The sequence below is a fragment of the Anabas testudineus genome, chromosome 9, assembly GCF_900324465.2.
Source record: "Anabas testudineus chromosome 9, fAnaTes1.2, whole genome shotgun sequence".
In the NCBI taxonomy this organism is placed as follows: domain Eukaryota; kingdom Metazoa; phylum Chordata; class Actinopteri; order Anabantiformes; family Anabantidae; genus Anabas; species Anabas testudineus.
In genome coordinates this window covers 19,592,897-19,617,074 of record NC_046618.1, presented here as the reverse complement: position 1 = coordinate 19,617,074, position 24,178 = coordinate 19,592,897, and the positions used below count along the sequence as shown (strand labels likewise).

Sequence of the window (24,178 nt, the reverse complement as noted above, 5' to 3'; positions counted from 1 at the left end):
AATTTGTGCTAAATTATTTTCCAAAGTTTATCTGGAGATACCAGGAACCATCAGCAGTCAGATTTAGATGGACTGAGTCCTTTCTTCTGTTAGTGGAGCTAAAAAACGTGGGAAAAATCAGGCTTCTCTCAACAAAATCAGGTTGTTGTAAATATTTCCTTTATGATTTAACTTCTTTTATGGAACTACAAAAGAAGCCTCGTCTTTTTTTACAGCATCAAAAATTTACTCCATTCTTCACAAGAGCTAAATGCCACGGGCAAATCATCGAACAAATCATTATTATTTTGTTCCCTCTCCAGATTTGATCTTGCTATGTTCAGTGATTTTGTGGATTGTGTGCACACTGAGGTCAGGCAGGAAAAAACTGCAAACCTGCCAAAAAGGGAGCTGTAATTTTGAGAAGCCTGCCTCAGGTTAGAAGACGATGAACTACAGCGAGCTTTGATCTGTGTTCATATCCAGGCAGAATAACGATGGTTCTTTTGAGCGGACCTAATGATGTCTGCACTGTGTTAGCATACTGCAGAAGGGGATTTGTAGCCACACGGGCATCTTTAATGAGTTTTATTTGTTTTGTTTTATCCCCCTCCACCTCCCACTCACCTCAGTACACGGAATAATGAGGAGGGAGGGGTAGTGTAGGTTAACAATCAGCGTTCTCCACATCTTCATGGGGCTAATTATCTAACCCTCACGAGGATCATCTCATAGCTTCACCTGAAGGAAAAGAGATTTCTCCTCCACTCTCGACACGTACTTTCATAATAACCTCCTTTGTTAGTCTGAGTGTGTCTGTTTTGTAGTGTTGTTGTACTCTTCAAACATCATGTCACTGTCTTTTGTTTGAAATACTTTTGTTTGATCAAGTCACACAAAGAATAAAATAAAATACAAGGATGACACACAAGAAAAACATAAAGATTTGAAAGCTCTATGATTAGTGAAAACAAGCTTAGAGCAGTTTCACCGGCTCTCACTGGTTTGCTGGATGCTTACATCTATTCAACAGCCTGCTTCAGCTTTTCACATTTGCTGATTTGATATATTGTTGTCAAAAACAGGAGGAGACAGAAAATAGCATTGGTAGGTTTGAGAAGACCTCAATGGAGGTTGCACTAACACAACTTTACAAACATTTTTTGTCCCTAAAACCAGCTCTACAATTAACAGAGTTCAATCAGATTGACCTCTAAGTTGAACCCAGAAGCAAAATGAATAGGAACCCAATTTGGGTTCAACTTTACAGTGAGGCCTGGACAATTAATACTGTTATCATTGTTACTATAAGTCTAGATGAGTGCGTTCAGGCCTTTTTGTGCATTATTATTCCAAAACTGTACCATGTGACAGAGACATGAATGATGCAGTATATTACTAAAAGTGTGCCTATTGTTCACACAATGACTGTTGGACATGGAAATGACACAAAAGGTAGAAATAGGTTTATGAAAAGATGATTGTTAGATTAAACCATGAAGGACACACTCTATGTACTGAGAAGACTTTGAGAAAATACTGTATAACTTTGTTAAGACTTGCCAAACTTTTTTGTCAATGCTGCACTAAACTACAACACAGACTCAGGACCTCTCTGGGGCTCAGCATTAAACTTTAATCCATCTGTCCCACTTCGGAGTAATTTTCACGCGCTCAGAAGTCATAATCACTGACGGAGACGCTGCCTGGAAAGCGTGTCCTTTAACAGTATCGGTCACAGCACTTTCTCCACACAATACTCTCCCTATCTCTCTGTCGGACGGCAGGTCCCAGTTCTTCTCGTCCTCATTAAGCATATGTCTCATTTTCCATTTCTGACAGGAGATAGCATAGAAGTGCACACAAAAGCACTATTTTCAGGCCCTTTTGCTCATCTCGTCTGAAAGTCTAATGAGAGCGGATCAAATATAACTGACACCGAAGGGAGACAAAGGGAGACGTAGCCCTGGGTGAGAGATGAGGCGAGGCAGAACAATGGACCTGAATGCGCCGTCACTGTGGCAGTATGGAGCAGGACCAGTGAATGCAGATGATTCTGTAATGAGGGATTAAGTGGTGGATTATGGGTCTTTATTAAGATGTTTCTGATCCTCATTAGGCTGAATCTCATATCAGGGCATCGATTCCCCGCTCGCTCGCTGGATTGGCCATTCTCTGGAGGAAGAGGAGGCAGAAAAGAGAAAAACTGAGAATGAACAGCAGAGAAACGTGCTTCTAATATGCTCCTCGGAGGCATGTAACAAAAAAAAACTATATTTATTATGTTGGAGACATGATGGAGCAGTGACTTATACATGTATCAGCTGTATGTGTGTAACTATAGTATAATGTGTATGTTTTATTTTACTATTTAACCAAGGACACAAAAAAGGAAAAAATGCAGAGTTAATGCTGAATGCAATGCTAACACATTCACAATGTGAACACAAATTTGATCATGTTCATCATCAGACATGTTCCATGTTAGGAACATGGAAGTGTGAGTATCAAATTTTAAGACAGTTCAACCTAAGGTTTCTCAGACATTTTACTAAATATTTACCACTTTTGTCTGTCACTGGTTGTCCTTACTTAGAATTACTGCCACACTGTAAAAACTATGAAACCAGCATGAAAATTAATTGAAAAAGGAAAAACATAGGTTTTACTTTAATGTTATCGACCAAAATATATGCAGTATAATGTGTAAATCAGTGAAACAGATCTGGTTGTGTGTGTGTGTGTGTGTGTGTACCTGTGTGACTGCTCTGGTGTTTCTTATCAGAGACTGAAGGAAACACACGGTCCAGCAGAAACAAATCCAGTGGGTCCAGTAACAATATTTATATCTAATTCTAAGTCGGAGCGAATCTGCAGCCAAAGCAGAACCAGTGTTAATACAGTTCGTATTTATGTCACAGTGTCCAAGTTTACTATGTATGACTCCAGACACAACAGTTTACATTTCACATCAAACCAGACTAAACTTCCTGCTGCTCAGTGCAACAGCGTCAGCTGACTCAAGTCTTATTTATGACATGATGAAGCAGTTTCAGCAGCATGAATCATAGTTCTCAGTAGAAATTCAGTAGGAAATAAAAACGTTTATTGAGAGGTTGAACAGCCCTGTTACATGGAAGACACGGATAACCTTCCTCTGAATGCACAGTTTTTCAGTCCCAGTTGTTCTGCCCAAACAAAACCAGTTCGTGATTTTTGTGGTTTTTTTTGTTGTTGTTGTTGTTGTTTTTGTGTTTTTTTTTTTGTGAATGTTTCCAATCTCTGTCTAAGAAACTTAAGTTAACTTAGGGCGCTCGTCGTCACAAGAGAAGAGGAGAGTGTTTAATTACTTGTGAGGCCAGGTTGTGTCATCTTTAATTGCACTACAGAAATATTCCTGATAGTTGCCTCAGCAGTTGACCTAGAGTTAAATATACTTTGTAGTTTAGCAGTTCTTCATTATACTGATCCTGTATTTTCCAGATTATTCTTTTAAACAAAAGATGTGCTTATAAATACCTGGCAGTTATTTACTAGAAAGTGTGTAGCGTATTAAAAAAAGACTTTAACACATAAGCAAGTTAGGTTGTGACAGTTTTATTTAGTGCAAAGAGACTTCTAATAGCAGGAATCAGTGATGCGCCTCATGCTCATGAACCTCATGCCGCTCCAGCCCATGTTCATGAAGCTCCTGTACTCGCCAGGCCTCATGTACATCATCCTGCCCCTGTAGTTGGGCTGCTCGTACATCAGCCAGTGACCCTCCATCACGTTGCAGGACATGCAGTTGGACATGCGATAGCGGTCCATGATGTTGTCACAGTCGTCCATCAGCTCATACATCTGACCTCCGAAGTTCTCCCTCTCGTAGATCCTCATCCTGTAGGATCCTCTGTGCTGTGGTGCAGAGGAGAGGGGTGTTTGACTTTTCACATACTCACTCACTCTACTATGGCAGGCTATAAAAATGTGTTTGTTTGTTGTTCAGAGTTCTCATCTACAGTAAACGTAGCCAGGGGTGACATCTTACCATGGGGATCATGCGGCAGGACCTGATGCAGTCGCTCATGCCCATCATGCTCATGTAGTCGGCGTATTCGCCCCTCCTCATGAAGTACTGGTTGCCCATGTAGTTGGTGCGGTCGTACACCATGAAGCAACCCCTCTCCACCCTGCAGGAGTGGCACCTGCTCAGGTAGGAGGACATGTCGGGGCAGTCGCTCATGCACTCATAGGAACGACCCTGGAAGTTCCGGTCCTCGTAGAAGATGATCTGGTGGAGAGAGAGGGAAAGACAAAATATGAGAGACACGTATGAATATGTTCAAGTTTAAAGATGCATTTGTTTCAACCGAGATGAAAATGGTGAATGTTTTAGAGTTTTAATGTAAGTCAAATATTAGTCTCCCTAAGTCTAACTGAGGGAAACGTTTCACTTTTTAGCTGCTAAATGCTCCACACAGCTGGGTGGGTCTGCTGGGTCTATCATCATGAGCAGCATTTTCCACACTACACATTAAAATGAAAACTTACCCTGCTCATCATGTTCATTCCGGTGGAAGTCATTTTGCTGGTCAGTGGGTTGCTGCTGCTGCTGCTGCTGCTGTTCTTGCTCTTGCACCAAACTGTACCCCACCTGGTTTAACCCTTTCCTTTTATACCTGACACACAGACTGGGCCTTTTGTCCAAACCTCCTGAGTCAGCGGCAAAGCCATAGAAATGCACAGAATATAGAGGGATTGTCCACATTTCCACGGGCTGGTGGGCTCAGAAATGTTTTCAGTGTCGGTTTCTCATACAACATGGGGGTCATAGAAAAGGTGAAAGGGTTAACAATCGATGACACATCTTGACATTGCTCATTCAGCGTGACAAACATTGTTTTGTCAGCAGTTTGTTTTTGATCCTGACGTACAACATAGTGAATCATGTGTAAAGTCACTGACTTGTTAGACTGCAGGAGCTTTTGTTGACATGACAAGACTTAGCAACAGAAGCCAAAGCATAATAATAATAATAATTTTATTATAATGTAACAATATTAATATTTTCTAAAAGCTGCTGGCAAAAATAATATTACATAACATGTAAACCTGTATGGTTTAAAGACATTGTTTGAGTTGTGTGTTAATTAAGCGCTAAACTCACTGAAGAGGTGACATTTAAATACATAAAGAATAATAGAAATGTAATAAATAATCGCATCTCTCAACATTATTTGGCTAATTTGTTTCTTGAATGTCTCTTTATGACACCAGATATACTGATATGTATTGGAACATTGAAAAAATAAGACATTTAGACAAATATATAACAAAACATACAAATAAATTCAACATGCTGTGTAGGTGAGTTCTTTACAAAGTCCACTCATTCAAAAACAAACTGTTCTCTCAATATTGAATTAAATCTTCTGATTTATTTTAAGTAAAACTGTTATGGAAATTTACAAAATCTATGTCTAACCCTTAACTCCATAGCTATAAGGACATTTTTGATCAATTCTTTTTTCACATTTTCCTCTTTCTGCCTTGACGTCTCTTTTCAAATGATCACTTCCGGGAAAGGTTGATTACATATTTCGTCGTAAGTTACGTATGTTTTAAAACCCTTGTTACAGATTGCCATACAACTACAGATGTGTGTGTTTACTTGTTGATTCAGAGATTTTAGAACAGGTGCAACAATGGATGTATTGGAAAATAGTAAGGTGACACACTATAGCAGCACACAGTATCTACAAGGCCAAGATTATTGTTCTATATCCCACACACCTGAGGTTTATGAGCAGCTGACCACTTTGCATGGCTGCTGACCCAGGCCTGGTCACATCAGGTTACTTGTACTTCCACTTCGCGGCACAGGGCGGCGCTGTGACCTACGCTGCACTCGCTGAGGGACGCTCTTGTCTTGGTAACAATGTGTGTTGTCAAGCGTTGCTAAGGAAGTCACTGAGCTACCTTTTAACTTAGCTACAGAGAACAAACATCAGCATAGGTAACCTCACTTCAACACACGAACAGCTAAATAACCACACAAGATGTCAACATGCATTAGCTATTTAATGCGATTTAATGAATGTCTGCTTTAAACCGTGGCTCTACTTGCGTGGATGCCGCTATTGTTGTGCTAACATTGTTTAGCTTCACTAGCGCTAAGCTAAGAATCTGACCGCTAGTTAGTTAATGTTAGGTTACGGCTGTTAGCAACGTGAAACAAATGTTAGCTAGTTAATGTTAGCACTGTAAACCAACTCTATATAATATCGTGGTTAAAGCTGACAAAAACAACTCATATTGCTAGTATTGATTTAACTAGCGGTTAGTTAGTCGACAGAGGTCATGATACTAGTATTAGTTAGCTAAAATTAATTGTGCAGCTAATTGGTGAAGCTAATTAACGCAAACAGCAAAGCTAGATAAAGAATGGACAAAGTAGACTTGCATGTTTCACGTGGCTAAACTAAATCGTTTTAAAGCCAGGATATCATTAAAACACACACTGTACACATGAAACTAATGTCTAATAAACATGCAGTGATAGGACAAGTACTCAGATAAAAGTAGCAATGTGATGAAGTAAACAATTAAATAATCAATCTTAAATAATTAGAATTAAAACTAAACACATGCATAAGATTTATGTTAGGACTGCAGTATTAGATTCTGTTATGACTGGCTAAAATTTGCATATTCTCCTCTATTTCTCCAGATGTGTCACTTAGCTACCAGAGAGCTCCACCGGCCCGACTACAGCTGGTCTCAGACATGACGAGAAGATGACTATGAATGGAGAGGACATCAACCTGCATCAATCCTTTGAAGCTCCTGGCAAAGGAGATTCAATTGTCAATGACAGCAGGCCATGCAAGACTTCCTTAGTAGATACCAACTCCTGCAAGGAACACAATGATGCCCTTAAACCCGCTGTAGTAAATGCACAGGGAGAGATCAATCCATTCCAGCCTCGGCCACCATCACTACCCAGGCTGTCAAAGTCTAATAAAAGTGGCTCAGTTGAGAAAACTGTGAGAAGCAGGAGGCTGAGAAACAGTCAGGAGAGCCTGAGTGATCAAGCCGAGACTGGCTCCTCCACAGACTCACTTAAAGAGGACCAAACAGTTTCACTTGAAGGTGGATTTGCTCTCAGTGGTTCCACCAATCTCAGGAGCCAGGACTCCAATGTGAGGCCCCTTTCGGCTGTCGCAATAGGATCCCCAGTCCTCAGAGACAGAGGGAGCAGTTTCTCTGAGGATGAAAGAAGGCCCCACAGCCAACAGAGTGATCCCACAGACAACTGGATGATGTCCACTAAGGTGCATCTATCTCCGGTGCAGCCTGTGGGGCCACTGCCTGCTCTGGAGAAGACATTTGTGTCAGCTACTTTAAGGCCCGTTAATAGGATTGACAAGGATTGTTTGGATTATGCTGTGCTGCACAGAGAGAATCTTGGGGAGAGACTCCACAGGAACCTGAGCGACAGCCGGCTTCTGGAGAACATGGGGTCAGATAGTGCCTCTGTCAACTCCCTGAGGTCCAACTACAGCGTGCTTAGCCCCATCAGACCCCAGGATGTGAGGAACAGGTACAGTAGGTGTAGCAGATTGTGTAGATTATGTACCCGGAGTCATCCTCGGGGTACATGTGAACACTCTAGGCTTACTTATTCTTTCCGGTGTCAGAGGGCTATTGGAAATCCATCTCTTTCAAGAGTTAGTCAAAGTATAAATTTATATATCGGCAAGTAACAACATAAAACTGACCACATTTAGAACTATATATGCATATTTATTATTATGTGAAACAGTAATAAAGTCTTAAAAGTACACATGCCTTACTATATCAGTGCTGTGTCAGGTTTAACTCTGGCCAGGCTCCAACTACCCTGATTTAAAGAAACTAAGTGTTTTAGTAACACAGACAAACTTCAAAATAGGCTCCAGACATTTACACCTTGTGAATTTATATATATTTATATATTTAGGAGAAATGGGAACATTGTGGAATGGGATTAAGACTAGGTTAAAGGAGATGCTTGTTTTTGACACAGAGGGGTGAAAAAATAATTTTGTTATGATGTTTTGTTCATGCATGCATTAGGGAAAAGGTACATTTTACTTAATTTACCATAATTTATAAGCCAAGTTGAAGCAGCCTTAATCAGCACTTAATAATAATAAAAGCTAAGTTGGCAGCTAATATGAGCAGGTATTTTTCCTTTCCAACTTGTATTTTCAGGAGTTTTCTCGAGGGCAGCGTGCTGGGAAGCGGTGCCCTGCTTGGGGCTGAGGAGCTGGACCGCTACTTTCCTGACAGAAGGGTGGGCTTCTACATTGCCACTTGGAACATGCAGGGAGAGAAGGTAATAGGAAATCATGACCATGCATCATCTAAAAGAACCATTTAAATGTTTTTATCACTGCTTGCACAAGTTAAGGCACCAACTGAGTTGTAATCAAGTCTCTATGATTTTCAGGGGCTTCCAGCCAACTTAGATGATCTCCTCCTTCCTACAGACTCTGAGTTTGCCCAAGACTTTTATGTTATTGGGGTTCAGGAAGGCTGCCCTGACAGGTATGGTTTGTTTTGTTTGATTTTCATCATGATCACTGAAAATTAAATAGTTTAACCAGGACTGTAAAGTTGGTTTTACTACTGTGTGTGCAGGAAGGAGTGGGAGATCCGTCTTCAGGAGACTCTGGGACCTTACTACGTCATGCTGTATGCAGCGTCACATGGTGTTTTGTATCTCACTGTATTTGCCAGAAGAGACCTGATCTGGTTCTGTTCAGGTTAGTCCTATATCACACATTAAACAGTCTATTGGTTGATTTGTCTGTCAACAGAAACATATCCCATTACTAATTATTTAAAAAAACACTAAAAATTCCCTAGTTTTGCAAAACAAGATAATTGATGATTTGGTATGAAAACAATTAAGCAACTACTTGAGGTAAAAACTACAAATCATCACATTAATTAATAATGTACATATTGATTAGTTGCTTTGTGGCACTGCAGATCGTTGGAAGATTATGTTAAGGCATTTCGATTTTAGACTAGTCCACAGTTATGTAGTGGGATTTTGTCCTAAATGAATGTCTTAGAATCAAATGTTAAATCATCATCATCTGTGTACTGTACATATATTGTGTTTGAATCTTAATCCAGTGTTATGTTCCGACACTAACAACAACATTTATTCTGTTGGTCGACACAGAGGTGGAGCACGCCACAGTCACAACCAGGATCATCTCGCAGATCAAGACCAAAGGGGCTGTAGGAATCACATTTACCTTTTTTGGCACTTCTTTCCTTTTCATCACATCTCATTTTACCTGTAAGTACGAAATGCCCCAGCTCAAAGTGGCTGCACACTGAAGCAGCTGCTCATAACAGGAGGTTCACTATCAGGCTGTGTGTTTATGATCCAACTATTTAAATGCTGCTGCCATGCAGTCTCATCTTTCTTATGTGCCACTGTTTTTCTTCCAGCTGGAGATGCCAAAGTTTACGAGAGAATACTTGATTACAACAAAATTGTTGAGGCTCTAGCCCTTCCAAAAGGCCTTCCGGACACCAACCCTTACCGCTCCACATCATGTAAGACTCTTAATTCATCAAAAATAAAAACCTTTTTCACACCTTTTCCCACTTTTAATACAAATTTAGGATTATAAGAGCTAGTACTAGAGGAAAATACACAGTACAGTATTACTTTTAGTGTTAGGACTGGAACAAATTGCTCGAATTTTCTCCCATATATTTTTGACTCTGACTGTCTTCAACACAGTTTTGACCTATTATTGAGTGCAAAATCAAATGTCCTGTATTGGTATTAACCTTGCTGTTAAGAGTAACAACACTCAAGTGATGTCGTTTTTCATTGTAGCTGATGTCACCACAAGATTTGACCAAGTCTTCTGGTTTGGAGATTTTAACTTTCGACTGAGTAAAGATCGGGTTGAAGTGGAGAACGTCATGAACCGCACAGTAGGAGATGATATGAGCCCTCTGGTGGAGCACGATCAGCTCTCTAAGGAAATGAAGGAGGGTATGATTTCATTTAGGACGTTAAATCTCTGGGAAAACATTTGGCTTTTTTTTTTTTTTGTTTGTTTGTTTTTTTACTGTTTCTCACCCTGAGAATGTGCTTCTTTTCCCTCACAGGTTCAATCTTTAAAGGCTTTCAAGAGGCACCGATACGCTTCTTCCCCACATACAAATTTGACATTGGTTGCGATATCTATGACACTACTTCTAAACAGAGAACGCCTTCATACACAGTAAGAAGAAAGGGGGAAAGCTGCTTAAATAAAGATAATCACATTCTCTGTTAACACTGTGACCAAAATGAACTAAACTTTCTCATTTTCACTCTTTTTAAATGTTCTAATTAAAGTCCAAAGTGGCTGCAGCATCTTAAGTTAGCGTCTTTTGGCTATTAGCAGCGTTAAACCTCTGTTTTTGTTCACAGGACAGGATTTTGTTCAGAAGCAGACAAGCTGATGATATAAAAGTGATCAAATACACCAGCTGCTCCAGCATTAAGACCTCAGACCATCGGCCAGTCATTGGTGTCTTCCTGGTCAAGCTTAGGCCAGGCAGAGACAAGTACGTCCTAATATCTCAGTGGCAACAATTAAGGATGTTTTCAGCAATGTAAAGACATGTCATGTGGTTGCTGTGATCTCATTTATGTTGCCCCTTTCAGTTCACCATCTACTTAAAAGTGGGCACTTTATAAATATGTATTTTCTGCCCTGTAGACTTCAGTCTTAGTGATTCCTTATGTGTATTTTGTGCATTTAGACATCATGATATCTGGTGGACTAACTTTGCCTTTGTTGTTTAGTATTCCTCTAGGTGCAGGGCAGTTTGACCGGGGCTTGTACTTGGAAGGCATCAGGAGGAGGATCACCAGGGAGCTGAAAAGGAGGGAGGCCATGAAGAGCCAAAGTAGCAGCACCATCTGCACCATCTCTTAAAAGCGGACTCCTCAGACCAGACTAGGTTGGCCTGGATCATACTGTGCCAGAAGAGTTGGAAAAAGGACCACAAAGAAACCAGAGTTGTCTTAACTACACAGAAACCTGTACTGGTTGGAGTAACTAAGCAGAGCGTGCCCTCTGAAATGTTTACGTGTGTCCTGCTGGTCGAGGAAAAGTGGCTGACTGAGCTTGAGGGCAGGTACCTCAGACAGACAGACAGGCAGACAGAGATTTCCAGACACAGCAACAGTCTAACCTTTATTTATTCACATACTAGGAGAGTCAGACGGCTGCTGCTGCTGTTGTGGCTTATTCATCAGTCACGCTGTCGTGTGAACCGATGTAACCTTAAAGGCTCTGTGTAACTGCATTTCATTTTCTAATTATTTTGTAGGTGTTTTAAAAGCATCATGAACCACAATGTAAATTTTTTTGCTGAAAGGTACGTCAGTGTTCAAATGCCTTTTAAAATTGTGATCAAACGGCAAACACATCTAGGTGCACTTGTCTGCCTTTGGTTGATTTTAACCTGAATATTGTTGTAAACTGATGGTCTTGTATAGAGACACAGTATAACTGAAGAAAAGAGCTGTTAACACTACGTTATTTTTGTCATTAAGTCAAATAAGCTGTGTGAGTCATAAGTCATGAAATTGTTAGAACTTCTTCTATGGTACTGTTAAATTTCAGGGAGATAAAACATATTCAACAGCTTTTTAAATTTTTTTTTATTAAGGAACTCACTTATTTATACTGTTAACGTCTATCACTACTCTGTCTTACTAGTCAAGGCGATCCTTTGCCAGACTTTAACTTAATGCCTTACCTCTAATCTCAGTACTCTGTAACCTCATATACTGTGTATTGTCGCCGGTTCATGTACTGTTTGTACCACATTAATGAACTTACATTTCTAGCACGAAGAGCAAATGCTCCAAAAAGTGCCTGTAGGTGTTCTTTCCATTTCCTCAGGACGTCTTATCTTTTTATATGTCACCAAAAATGTAACATTCAGTAATAAACATTTTAAAACACACATTTGTTGACTAAATTGTTAAATATACTGCATCACAGTACCTTTAAAATACATAGTTTTATTAATTTCTTTACGGGCTGATATAATGATGCTAACAACAGTTCACATTTATCATATATACCTTAGTCATAAGTCACTGAAATGCTAGTAAAATTACCTTTGGTGAATCTAATAAAGCATTTGTATGTCTCATAGCTAATATAACCCTCTATATCCACTTCATCAAGCTGAGATGTGCCTAATAGTTTGAAAGTTAAAAGAGAGGATTGACACTGTGCGCAATGGACAGTCCAGCAGTTGTCAACAATAATAAAAATCCACCTACTATAACCTCAAAAGTTCACTCGATATGCAGTAAACTGATCTATAAATGAACAGAAGTGTGAAAATGATAATTAACTGTATTATGAGGGTTATGAGCTGCACTGTTTCTTGACCAGATGCTGCATCCCCTGGAGTTTCCATTGGTTGCCTATGTAATGTACGGTATTGTGATGAAACCTGTACGGTGGACTATGCGCTGATACTTAAATGTCTGACCCAAACATTTAAACTAGCCAAATCCCAACTAGTCGTCTTCTACAAGTAAAGCAGAAACATGCTGTAACCTCTAACATCTGCTCTGCCAAACTATAACCTAAACTATGTGAAGTGGAAACAGAACAACAGAACACCCCCCTGTCAACACCTCTGTTCTTCTTAAACATGTGATTACAGATATAATGTATTGATCAGTGAGAGTTTCTGGTGCATTTTATTAGAATCAAGCTGCGTATTTCCTCATTTCCAGTCTTTATGCTAAGCTAACATGCTATTTGCAGAGAAATGTATTACTTTTTGTATTGTTCAATGCAGTAATGTAATACCATATAAGACAAAAATATGATTTATTATGTGAATGCATGATTACTAGGCTGCTTTTGAATCTATAATAATAAATATTATTTATAATTATTAAATTATTGCCAAATAATAGTAACACTATTTTTTCTTTCTACTCTGTTGACTTCTTCATAGATGTATTTCTCTGAACTAAAAAAGGTCTTTACTCCACACATGCACACAACCGCAGAGGTGCAAATACTTTTTACTACACTAAAAAGAGTAGTCAAGTACACAGGATGTGTTCCAACATAATACTCAATCTTACTTCGGCTAATATTGATACTGAAAACACGACTCTGTGTCTTAACCATCCATCTGCCCTGTTGCTCCAGTAGAAAGCAAAAACGTCAGCAAATTCAAACTGTTCCTTTAATTTATTCCCTTAAATTTTAGGGTAATCTTCCAGAACATTAACACAACCACAAAAAAATACAAAATGAAGTAATATTCACTCTAGACTTCAGTATTTTTACAGTACGTCACCATAAATGTCACCATGAAGCCATGATTTCAGCCTTTCTGTCAGAACATAGTTGTGAAGCTGTTCACACTGATGCAAACACATTTAATCAATTTATGTTACTGATCATTTAAATATAGCAGTATTGTGTCTTCTGTGGCTATAAAAGGAGTTTATGAAGTGCTGTTGTATAAATAGTCCAGTTTTTCCTTTAAGCTACTGAGTATAAAACATAAGTTGTTACTGATGTTTTTAAATGAGAAGAACTTCATTTTTGGCTTTGGGGCGAGTTGTCAGTTTGAAACCAAACTCCTGCAAACCACCAGTAAACAATGACTAATTACTTCCTGCCAAGAATTAATAAACACACATACTCTAACTGTATGTACACTACTGTAGAGTAAAATGTAACTTTGCTTTAAAATCCCCAGTCTCAGATATTCAGTAGAGGGTTTGGGTGTAAGTCCCCTCCCACAGAGAGCTTCGCTGGGTTATATCGTGATTGGGGGGGTGATCACTAGAATAATCTTCCAGTCCAGTTTATTTACAGTGATGTCTGCCAGTTCAGACATGTAGGTCTATCGGAAAAGGCGATACATGCGGGGAAGGCGTCCATCTTTGCTGGACAGGGCAGCTTGGATGTGTTCATACGAGGGCAACTCCGTCAGGTCTCCCAGAGCTGCTACAGCTGGCTTACTGCGCAGCATCTTAGCGGTCACTCTCTTAATGTCGCTGGCCGTCACCTTGCCTGCAAATTATTTTTGACAAATTAAATTATGTAGTGATATTTTTAAAGCTATTCTCACAGTGAGGATGAATCCTTTAGAAACACTGCTGAATATTGTTTGGTACTCACTTATTAGATCACACAGTTCATGTGGTAATTTTCTCTTTCCTGTGGAGAGCACCTGGCGACCAACATCTTCAAAAATAACCGGCCGTGACTCAAGGTTCATCATCAACATAGACTTGAGCTGAGTCTTGGCCCTCTCCAGCTCCATCTGGACATAGAGAAAAAAAAATATTAAAAATTACTTTTTACACAGTAGCAGCCATTAATAAAATAAAATAAAACATGAGTTGGAGGTTCCCTGTAGTGGTCTTTACCTCTCCTGTATTGCCAGCCATCTGGATGAACTCTCTGGTTATTATTTCCACCATTTCCCGCACCTGGAGATCAATATAATGATAAGAGGGGAAAGAGAAACGTTTAAAGCTAACAGTAGTGGAGCCAAACTATTAATATCCTGGACAATTCACAGACACGCAAACCAACATGGTGCATCACCTGCCCAAAGTGACAAAGAGTTTAAAAACGTTTAATAACTAATATACGAGATACCGAAGCCTTTTCAACACCTGTAGATACCCAGTTGCATCTTAGGCCTGTACCAACCTGTCTGGGGTCTGCACTAGCATGGATACACAGCAGTCCGCTGTCCTCATAGCTATGATGGTATGAGGTGGCGTTGTACATCCAGTGATGCCTACAACAGACAAGGGAAACAAAGTCAGTGATAACTAATAAATCCAGCTGTATTACATGAGTGTAACACACTCATTCACCTTTTACTAAAGACTTCCGTGGAGAGGAACGCTAATGAGTTAAATCCATTTGCAACCGTGTCTCACTTAGTAGGGGCAGTCGTCTAATAACCCCATATAAATAATCCTAGTTCCCTTCGATCCTGAAGTCGAAGTGTCCCTGGACAAGACACTGAACCCCAAACCCTTGGTGCCTCAAAGAGGTCCCAATTTTGGGACTACTAAAGGCTTCTTGTGAGATGCTCACCTGTTGAGAACATTGAGGTACAGACGGGTGAACATGCCTTTCCCAGGCCCTCCAGCAGAAAAAGAACCACCTCCACCCATCATCATGTTAAGCACTGCAAATGGGATAAAGTCCTCCTCCTGTAAAGGAAAAAAAACGTTAGTTTTTTGTGAACCTTGATGCAAACATGTATCAAGCACCTGATTGAAGTCAAGAGCCGCAAACACCCACCAAGAAGGAACAGCTCTCTAGGCCGATCATGATGTGTGTGAGCTCTGGGATTGGAGTGGGGCCGAGGCTCACATCTGACATATCCTTCTCCATCTAAGAGATTAAAAGAAGAAATTATTATTTTGAGCACCTGCAACTGATATTTTGCCACTCTTACTATTTTTCAAATGGAAAACCTTCCCCATTATAGCTGAATAAAGGTTTAAGACCAAATCTGATATAATAAAAAGAATAAATAAATACAAAAATCACCCTGACGATTCCACCGGTGTACTGTGCTACTGAAAGGTCCACGTTAGTCACTGCAGGCGTTTCCCACACTGGCTTCACATTCAGCAGGTATTTTCTAGCACATTCAACCAGCTGCTCGTGCTCGATGCCTACTCCAGCCAGCACCATCCGCTCAGGACAGTAGTAGTTACGCAAGTAGCCGTGGAGCACTTTCTTGTCAATCTTCTCTACATTATCTACAGGACAGAAGCGAGGCAGTCCGACTGTGTTGCCTCGATATGCAGCCTGGAAAAAAAAGAACAGTCACACAAATGTTGAAGAATAAAAAATGTTATTGTTAATTAAATAAAACTCATTTCTGACGTTACAATTCATCAAACTAATTAAACAGATCAACAACCAACCTTGAAGCAAGTCATATCATTAACCTTCTAAATGCTATAACACATTAATGGTCATTGATTAATTAAAATCACGTTTAACGAGAGTTGTTTCTGCAGTGGGAGAGAGAATAATATTTAACTCACAGCATGAATCATCTCTGTGAGTAAGGGTTCAGGATCCGGCCTCATGTTTAAATCTTCTAGCTCAAAGCGTATCGCCATTTTGGTCATCTCAATCTCTTCATCTGCACATGAACAAACAGTTCACATTACTGGGGCCAGTGCAGACATCTCTCACAGGAGGCAAGCTGTTCTGTAGTAAAAGCTGACCTACCCAGCAGCCGAGGCTGTAGCACAGCATCCGAGAGAAGACTGACCACTGTGTCCAGACCCTTTACTTCAGCAGACACTGCATACATGGTGGTATCTCTTCACAGCAAAATTAATGATAGATCACACATATTTTAACTCTTGTGTTCCAATAAAAGTCATAAACAAGCTTTATTTATGAAGGCAGAAATACAGCAGTGCATGTATTACATACATTAGTATGCTGAAAGACATCATACCTTGATGTTTGGCAGTCACATATCCCTCCATGCTTTTCTAGTGTGAGAAGGATTTCATCTTTACTCCCATACTGAGCTGTGGACTGTGAAAGATAAAAACAGATTGTAGTCAATGCATAATGTTTTTTTTTTTTTTTTTGCATTTTCTTTTTTATTACAAGCACAAACATCACCTGGAGATTAACATCAAACTTTTTACATTAACAATAATAATAATGATCATGGAAATTAAAGATAAATTAGCAGTCACGTTATGATTGTGAATTAGTGCCCAAATAAGCTCCAAAAGCAGAAGTACTTACAGAAAAGGCAAGTTTCTCTAAAAAGTGTGCTATTCCACTGGGGTATTTTGCTTCATGTCTCGATCCTGAGTTTACTAAAACTATTGCGGGAAAGAAAAAAACATACATATTTTATCCACACTGACGACAAAGGGAATACAATTATAATTTACTTCTCAATCCTGCAACTTACTTCCAACTGTGCAGAATTGACCAAACTTGTTTTGGGAAGCAACTTTGAGGCCATTTTCTAGAGTAGTGATCTTGGTCTCATATTTTTCATGACCATCCACAGATGCAAACACTGGCTTGGGGATCCCAGGCAGGGGTGCAGAGAGAGAGATGTTTGGGTATCCACCACCACTACTGTACTTTCTGTAAGCTGCAATCCCAAACCTTAGAGAACAATGAAGCACAACAATGTTGCCACAAGCTGCATTATTAAATTCTAGTGAAGCTTTATGTTTTTACAATGTCAAAAACATCACGCTGAATATTTGAAAACAAAAATCAATAAGTTAATAATTAAATACGCATATATTATAGTTAATAAAACTTTGCCATGATAACTGCAACATTTAATTTTACTACTAACACGTCTCTACCAAACTGCAAAAAGAATCAAAACAAGTTGCGTAACAAATACGCAACATTTACACCGACTAGTAATTTTATAATTTTAATTTAATTAACTTTTGAACATTAACAACATTAGCCATGGCTGGCGCTAACGGTTAGCATCATGCTAACTGAGTAAGCTAAACTTGATAAGGACGTAAAGACCCTGCAGGTATCAGAAGAACGAATGACATGAAAAACAATGAATGGACTAACAATGTCGTTTCTCTATATTCATATCGAGTCTAGCGACTTTTTTAAAGCCCTGATTTAAAACATGTTATTACCTTTGAACACGACTCCAGGTTCTACACTTACACAAGTGAGTCGCCATTTTGGATCCTATGTGACCAGAAATCAACCCGGAAGATGATCAAAGTTTGCTGACGCACTTCCGCCGCAGAAACTTTTTTTTTTTTCTAAATGCACTCTGTAAAGTTAATTATTAAACCTGAATCTTGGTTATTTATTTTAGTATTTTGTTCTAGAAACAACTAACAAATAATTTAACGAAAATATGTTGGTGTCGTCACTAAAATGTGTTTGCAAGGATAATAAACACTTATTAACTCCAAACTAGTTGGACTCTGGGATGCAAAACAGAAAAATCTATAATTAGATTGGTCAGCAGGCAAGAACATTTAGCTCTGTCGAAATTGATTCACCAAATCAATTTTGACAGAGAAAAAAGTCTGTTTGTAAGTAACATTAACAACAGATGCCTGATTTTGAAGTACTGTGGAGCAGCAGTGGAATTTAATGGGACCGTGACGGCAACAAATCTAACTGAGTGAACTGTTTCCAAAATGATCTCTATTTTGCAAGACACCACAGCTTTGTGGTTGATTTCTCTGTTTTCATGCTACAGCTTGGCCTATGAGCTCCAGGACACCATCCACACTCTGAAAGAAGAAAACTTCCACCTGCAGCACCGGCTGGAGAACCTCACTCAGGCTGTCAGAGATTTAAAACACCTGCTGACAGAGCACTCGAAAGGTAAGAGCAGAGACATCTGGTTGCTGGAATTTAAAAGGAGTAAATTAAATTAAAAGAGAATTAAAAGAAATTAGGATACAATAATATAATACATAATTTTACATTATAATGTGGCCAAAACAGGGATTGTTAAGGTGTTGCTTTCAGCTCTGGGATAATTGCAGTATCCTTCAGTATCAGCTTCTCACACTTTTCATTGTATTTACAAACAAAACAGTTAATACAGAAAATAATCAGCAAATTAATTTATAATGAAACTAATCACTAGTTGTAGTACATACATTATTCATAATTGTAAATATAAATCAAGTAAAATTCTACTTAAACATCAATAAATCAGAACACATAATGATAAGAGAGTTTCTGATACCATATAATTAGATCATAACTGTGACACACTGGGTACTTTTAAGTGCACTGTTCATCAACATTTTAATGGAAATATCAAATATTAATGGAAAAGTTTTGAGACATATGGTGTTAGCACTTACATAATTAACAGCTCTCATTGACATTTGACAGTTTCTGGAGGGGGACATGATGCTGATTATCTGCATGCCTGGAGGGAGTGGTCCCATCATGGTAAGGTTTTCTACTGAAGTTTGGCATTAGGAAACAAACTGCTCTGATACAACTGTACACGTCCCAACAAGAGCCTCCTTTTTTTTTCAGGTATTAGCGCAGAGACTCACCAAATGTTGGAGCAGGTGTTCTGTTTAACAGAGTTCCATGATGCTGCTCATTCAATCTTCATCACGCAGAGGTTCTTCTTCTTCTCACATCTTGTTTTCACAATTCACACACTGCTGTTGTGACTTTGCTCCTAAGACCATATATGTAGTTCACTGTACCAAGTCAACTAATGTCATGACTACAGTTTTGTTACCACAAGACAAAATTACTGGAAAGTTTTCTAAGCACTAAGCACAAAATCTACAAATTCCCCATAGTATTTATTTATTTATTGAACTATTGTCTCTCTATATTTCTGTGCAGATGTTGTTTTTTGCATCATGTGCAATGTGTTAAGGATCATGTAGAAGTAGTAGTAGTAGTAGTAGTAGTAGTAGTAGTAGTAGTAGTATCCACCGTGGTAGCTACTTTGTTGATGTCAGAACTGTTTTTGGCATTCGTATTATATTTTTGTGTCTAAGTGAATTAAACATCCTGTAAAGTATTTGCTGTGTTTGATTTCCTTGATGATTTTAAGTACCTCCATTTGTCAGATGTTTCAGTAAAAAAATATTACATCCTCTGTCAGATGCATGGTTTTCAGAAGTGAGACAAAATATGACCAGATTACATAATGAACTGTAAAGTAATAATACAAACAAAATAATAGCTGTTTTAATAGTAAGTCTAATTCAACAATGTGTTTTCATTTCTAAAACCCTAAATGGCTACAGATTCATAAAACAGTAACCTTCATCCCCAAAATGACCTTTATATCCATCAGCTGATTTCTCAATGGAGAAACTGTGAACAGGCAGCTACATTCAGTGTACTTTGGGTTCAGGATTCAGGGTCTTGTCCGAGGAAACTTGGACAAGTTGCCAGGAATCAAACCCTGTATTTACGCTGCATTTCATAGATTACTGCTTCAGCAACTGAACCACTGCTGCCCCATAATAAATAATTACACAAAAGAAAAATAAATTTATAAAAAATAAAATGTACACATGCAAAAGTCCGGTGCATGGGCTTCACAAGGAGGTAAAAACAAGTGTTTGATTAAGCAGAGAATACAGAGGGGACAGGGCTCATCATTATTCTGCCCAATAATCAACACAGTTATAGTAGTTACAGTATTTATATGTAATTCTCAGCACTGAGGAAAGTCAGCCGTTTTTTACCTCGGATGGTCCCTTTTCAGTATCTACGTTAAACTGTGCTGTTTAACAGATTGTTTGAGGGAAGTGGGATGCTACACCTCCTTTGGGGGATGCATTTGTTTGATGTTGTCCCGAATCCAACAATGCAACATTTCGTCTGCTAAATCAGTCTTTGTCTGCTTAATTAAAATGACCCTTCCTGCATACATTATAAATCGGTGCATTTGTACTTTAATTTCCATTTGATTATGCTGAATGGATTGTCAATTTACATTTGCAAGGATTTCATCTGGTCTCAGTAGACATGTGGCAAGACCGTAGTATGTTAGCTGCAGCCACACATGAGAGTACGTGCACGAACATCTTTCTGTCAGGAAAAACAGTTTCTTAACAAACAATCTTATCAAGGAAAAACAACCTCCTAAAAAACTTTATTTGCTCTACGTAGACTAATTGACTGATGCTGCAAAAGTCATTATTACCCCCCATTAACCCACATTTAAGAGGAAACCGTTCAATTACGTGTTCCACTGAGATGGGCTGACACAGCATGCTGAAATCACTAACAACTGTGTTACTCTGTTAACAACGAGCTTGAGGAAATTCCTGCACAAAGTATGAAATAAATGGCTTTTCCAGTTGGGTGTGGAGAAACTTGACTGATCTAAATAAAGCCACAACCTCAAACTTCATCCGACAATGTGACAAACTGTAACTTCAACTTAACATCCAGCTTTGGTGGCAGCAGTGGAGGCTGTTGATTCGGATGAATTCCCATTGTTTAGTTCTGATCTGGTGTATGGTTGGTGTGTCCAGAAACCTTTTAGATATGTGTGTGCCTGCAGATGTACAAATATACAAATGAACACCAAATAATATACAATTTAGTACCCTACAAAGGCAGAGTAGGGCTCTGAAAAGCTTTTTACTTAATTTGTCATTTTGCACAGACCTTTGGAAACACTGTCCTTCAACTGTACATCTAACATTACTAATGGAATTCTTTTCAAATGAATATAATTTATTAAGTTAGACATAAATATATTTAAATAAATGAGTAGCTTAAACACTCCAAATTGCAAACCATAGATTTAAACAATGAGATGGCATTTATTTTACCAATATCATTTCACTAAAATGTTTGTACTTAAATTTCAGTGAAAAGTTTGTTAGTTAAAAACAAACAGGTAATAACTAGTCAACAAATATGTAAAGACGTTGCTATACAGCTAGTTCTGTTGCTTTAGCTGGGTTGTTTCTATTGGGTTTGTTTTGTCCTGTCTGGACATTTAACACACTAATTTCTTCAGTGATATGTCAGTTTGACTAACTACCGTATTTGACAGTTCGGTTAGTATTTTCTATCAAGTAACCAGCTACAAAGACCTTGAAAATATCACTGTACTTCACATTTCCTGGTGTCACACCTTGTCACTGTAAGTGGCTTCAGACTTTTATTTATTGTTTTGTGAGAAGAGAATAGTGTGTTTTATTTTGTGCCCATTACAGCTCTTGTCTTTGAATGACACTGCACAGTGTGTTTGTGTGTGATGGGGGTGGAGGGTATCCAGTAGGCTACATGCGAGCATCTGTTGCTTGTTCTCTCCCAGCTGGAGGATCGGCAAATGCATCAGGAGAACAGAGGATATGCAGTGAGTACAGACAGACAGAAACTGGAGGAAGGCAAATGGGCTGATTGTAAGCCAACACAGAAGCAACCCTTGGACACCTGTAGAGTGAGTAATACTGTTCATGGTCATTTATTGACGCTTTAAGTGAAAAAATAGGATGTGTGTCAATTCTTGCATCCATTTTTTTTCCACTGATCACAGGGAAGTTTGTGAATATGTTTGATGTGCTATGTTTTTTGAGCTGTTAACATTTTAAGTTAACTCTCATCTAGCTTTTGTGGTGATCATACAATATGTTGCACAGCATAGATAGAAACAGCAAAACACTAAATTTGTGCTTCTCTCTGTCTCTATCTCTCTCTGAATGAATAGTGCAAAATACAGTTTTGAAATAGATGTTTATTGTGAGAGAAAGAAACGGTAAATAAACACTGTTTCTAAATGGCTTGGAAAATAAGTATAGAATCAATTAGAGACCTCACAGGTGAATTACTGAATTTAAAAAATAGAGAAGTATATTTGCTTTTGACAATCTGCGCTGCATGAAATAGCACACAACCAATGTGGGCTGAAAATATCTTAATGACATGCTAAACAGTGTAAATGATCTGTTGTGACTCAAAGAAATACACACCCCCGGACTCTTAGCATTATGTTAGTATAACCAGCCACTGCGGAACCAATCAAGCAATTCAATGATGTATCTAGTACCAGTGGTGACTAATACACTAATGTCTGAAATCAAGAGTTTGTTGGTTTCATCTGATCTCTGGTGGCAGTCTTTAGCTAGAGTTAAGCACACCATGTATATAACTAGGACCAGGTGGGTAGGATTGCTTGAATTACAATTAAGATCTCATTTAAAATGGGAATAGATTACAGTGTCTAAGAACAGGGATAATTGTTAAATGTCATTCATTCAATTTAGTTTTTAAAAAATGTAGTTTTGTGCAGAGAAGTCAAATTACTACTAATATAAGAAAAATGCTGTTAAAACGTCAGACGTGTGACGTGATAAGGAGACTGTAATGTTTGTCAAATTAATACAAACGCCATATTTTCATAACACTATTTTAATGATGCCATTTTGTTATACCTTCCTATTCTGCAATTATTTGGATTAGCTACCATCAGCTCCATTTGTTGTCAGCTTATTGCAATGAATGGAAATGCACATTAAGTTTAAGTTTTTCTGAAAAAACATTAAACATCCCTTAAATCCTGATATGGGTCCAGGCTCATACAGATCTTGCCTGATACAGATCTTGTCTAAAAACATGCAAAACTGACTCTCCAAATCTCTCAAACGTCTTACCAGACCTTTCAACCTTCTTTACTGTGCAATCAGTTTCAGGCTTTTACATTTTACTTTCTAAAATTTGTGACATGATCGAGTAATAAAGGGTCAGCCTGTACTTGGTCATATTGGGAATCATGAAAGCCTATATGATCAGACGGGTAGCTGTCCATGCAGGGACCAATAACTGATCTTCACAGTACAAAGCTCCGCAGCCTCTTTTCATGTCACTTTTATTGAGTGGAGGGCCATAGTGTGAGCTCTGTAAAGTGGCTGGGCCCATTCAAGAGACTAAAGAGGACAAAGCTGCGCTTGCTGCTGTGCCACAGACTCACAACCAAAATAGGAATGAAGCAAAGAGAAAAGGGAGGAGAGAGCATTAGGAGCAAGAGAGGCAGTGAGAGACCCACACCTTATGAGCTTACCTTGCCTCACATCCTCAGTATAAGTATGAAGAGATGGAAAAGCTACTTGGTTTATGATTTATCAGAATAGTTTAAATCAGATGTTTTTTTTTTTTTGTTGTTGTTGTTTTGGGTTTTTTTTTTTTTTGCTTTAACACAGTCACAAACAGTTTCAACCTTTTCTGCAAAGATTTCGATTGAGCGTTTTGTGTGTCATTGTGTTTGCAATGAATCATCTGTCAAACAGTTTTGCAGGAGTAATAATGTATTTAGGACAATACTTAATAAAACACATGTTAGTAAGACTACAGACCTGTCAAAAAATCCATGTCCATGTTAGTAAGTAAAACTAAAATATTAAAACTTGTGTGTCTGATATGTGTCCACTTTCTCAGTGGACACAATGGATGAAGCTGTCTGGTGGTTTCATCATGCCTCTCAGGGAGCTCTGCAGTAGGATGCATGTTTGTGTCTCCATCTGGAAGCTCCCACAGATGTCTTCCCACCTCTGCTTACTCGTCCTGTCCAGCTTGGCCGTCTCATCCCAACTTGGTGAGTCCATGTGCCTGTATGTTCATTTAAC

General features: G+C 38.7%; 3 protein-coding genes across 3 annotated transcripts; 1 reads left to right on the top strand and 2 right to left on the bottom strand.

Annotated features, from left to right (window-relative positions):
- Positions 1–3,597: 3,597 nt before the first annotated feature.
- Positions 3,598–4,548, bottom strand: LOC113150766 (gamma-crystallin M2-like). Its single transcript, XM_026343447.1, has 3 exons — positions 4,513–4,548; positions 4,010–4,252; positions 3,598–3,876 (listed from the first exon to the last, which is right to left on the bottom strand). Exons 1-3 carry the CDS (start codon positions 4,543–4,545, stop codon positions 3,598–3,600), a joined length of 555 nt encoding a protein of 184 aa, XP_026199232.1. The 5' UTR covers positions 4,546–4,548.
- A 1,361-nt stretch (positions 4,549–5,909) lies between these two features.
- On the top strand, positions 5,910–12,006 carry inpp5e (inositol polyphosphate-5-phosphatase E). Its single transcript, XM_026344265.1, has 11 exons — positions 5,910–5,977; positions 6,692–7,564; positions 8,218–8,341; positions 8,456–8,553; positions 8,647–8,771; positions 9,200–9,319; positions 9,475–9,582; positions 9,872–10,033; positions 10,150–10,265; positions 10,457–10,593; positions 10,835–12,006. Exons 2-11 carry the CDS (start codon positions 6,759–6,761, stop codon positions 10,965–10,967), a joined length of 1,929 nt encoding a protein of 642 aa, XP_026200050.1. The 5' UTR covers positions 5,910–5,977; positions 6,692–6,758; the 3' UTR covers positions 10,968–12,006.
- A 1,236-nt stretch (positions 12,007–13,242) lies between these two features.
- On the bottom strand, positions 13,243–17,769 carry pmpca (peptidase, mitochondrial processing subunit alpha). The gene is made up of 13 exons (XM_026344187.1): positions 17,723–17,769; positions 17,011–17,213; positions 16,839–16,918; positions 16,537–16,619; positions 16,302–16,396; positions 16,112–16,212; positions 15,606–15,869; positions 15,354–15,446; positions 15,144–15,262; positions 14,748–14,838; positions 14,459–14,521; positions 14,208–14,352; positions 13,243–14,099 (listed from the first exon to the last, which is right to left on the bottom strand). Exons 1-13 carry the CDS (start codon positions 17,767–17,769, stop codon positions 13,930–13,932), a joined length of 1,554 nt encoding a protein of 517 aa, XP_026199972.1. The 3' UTR covers positions 13,243–13,929.
- Between the last annotated feature and the right edge of the window lie 6,409 nt (positions 17,770–24,178).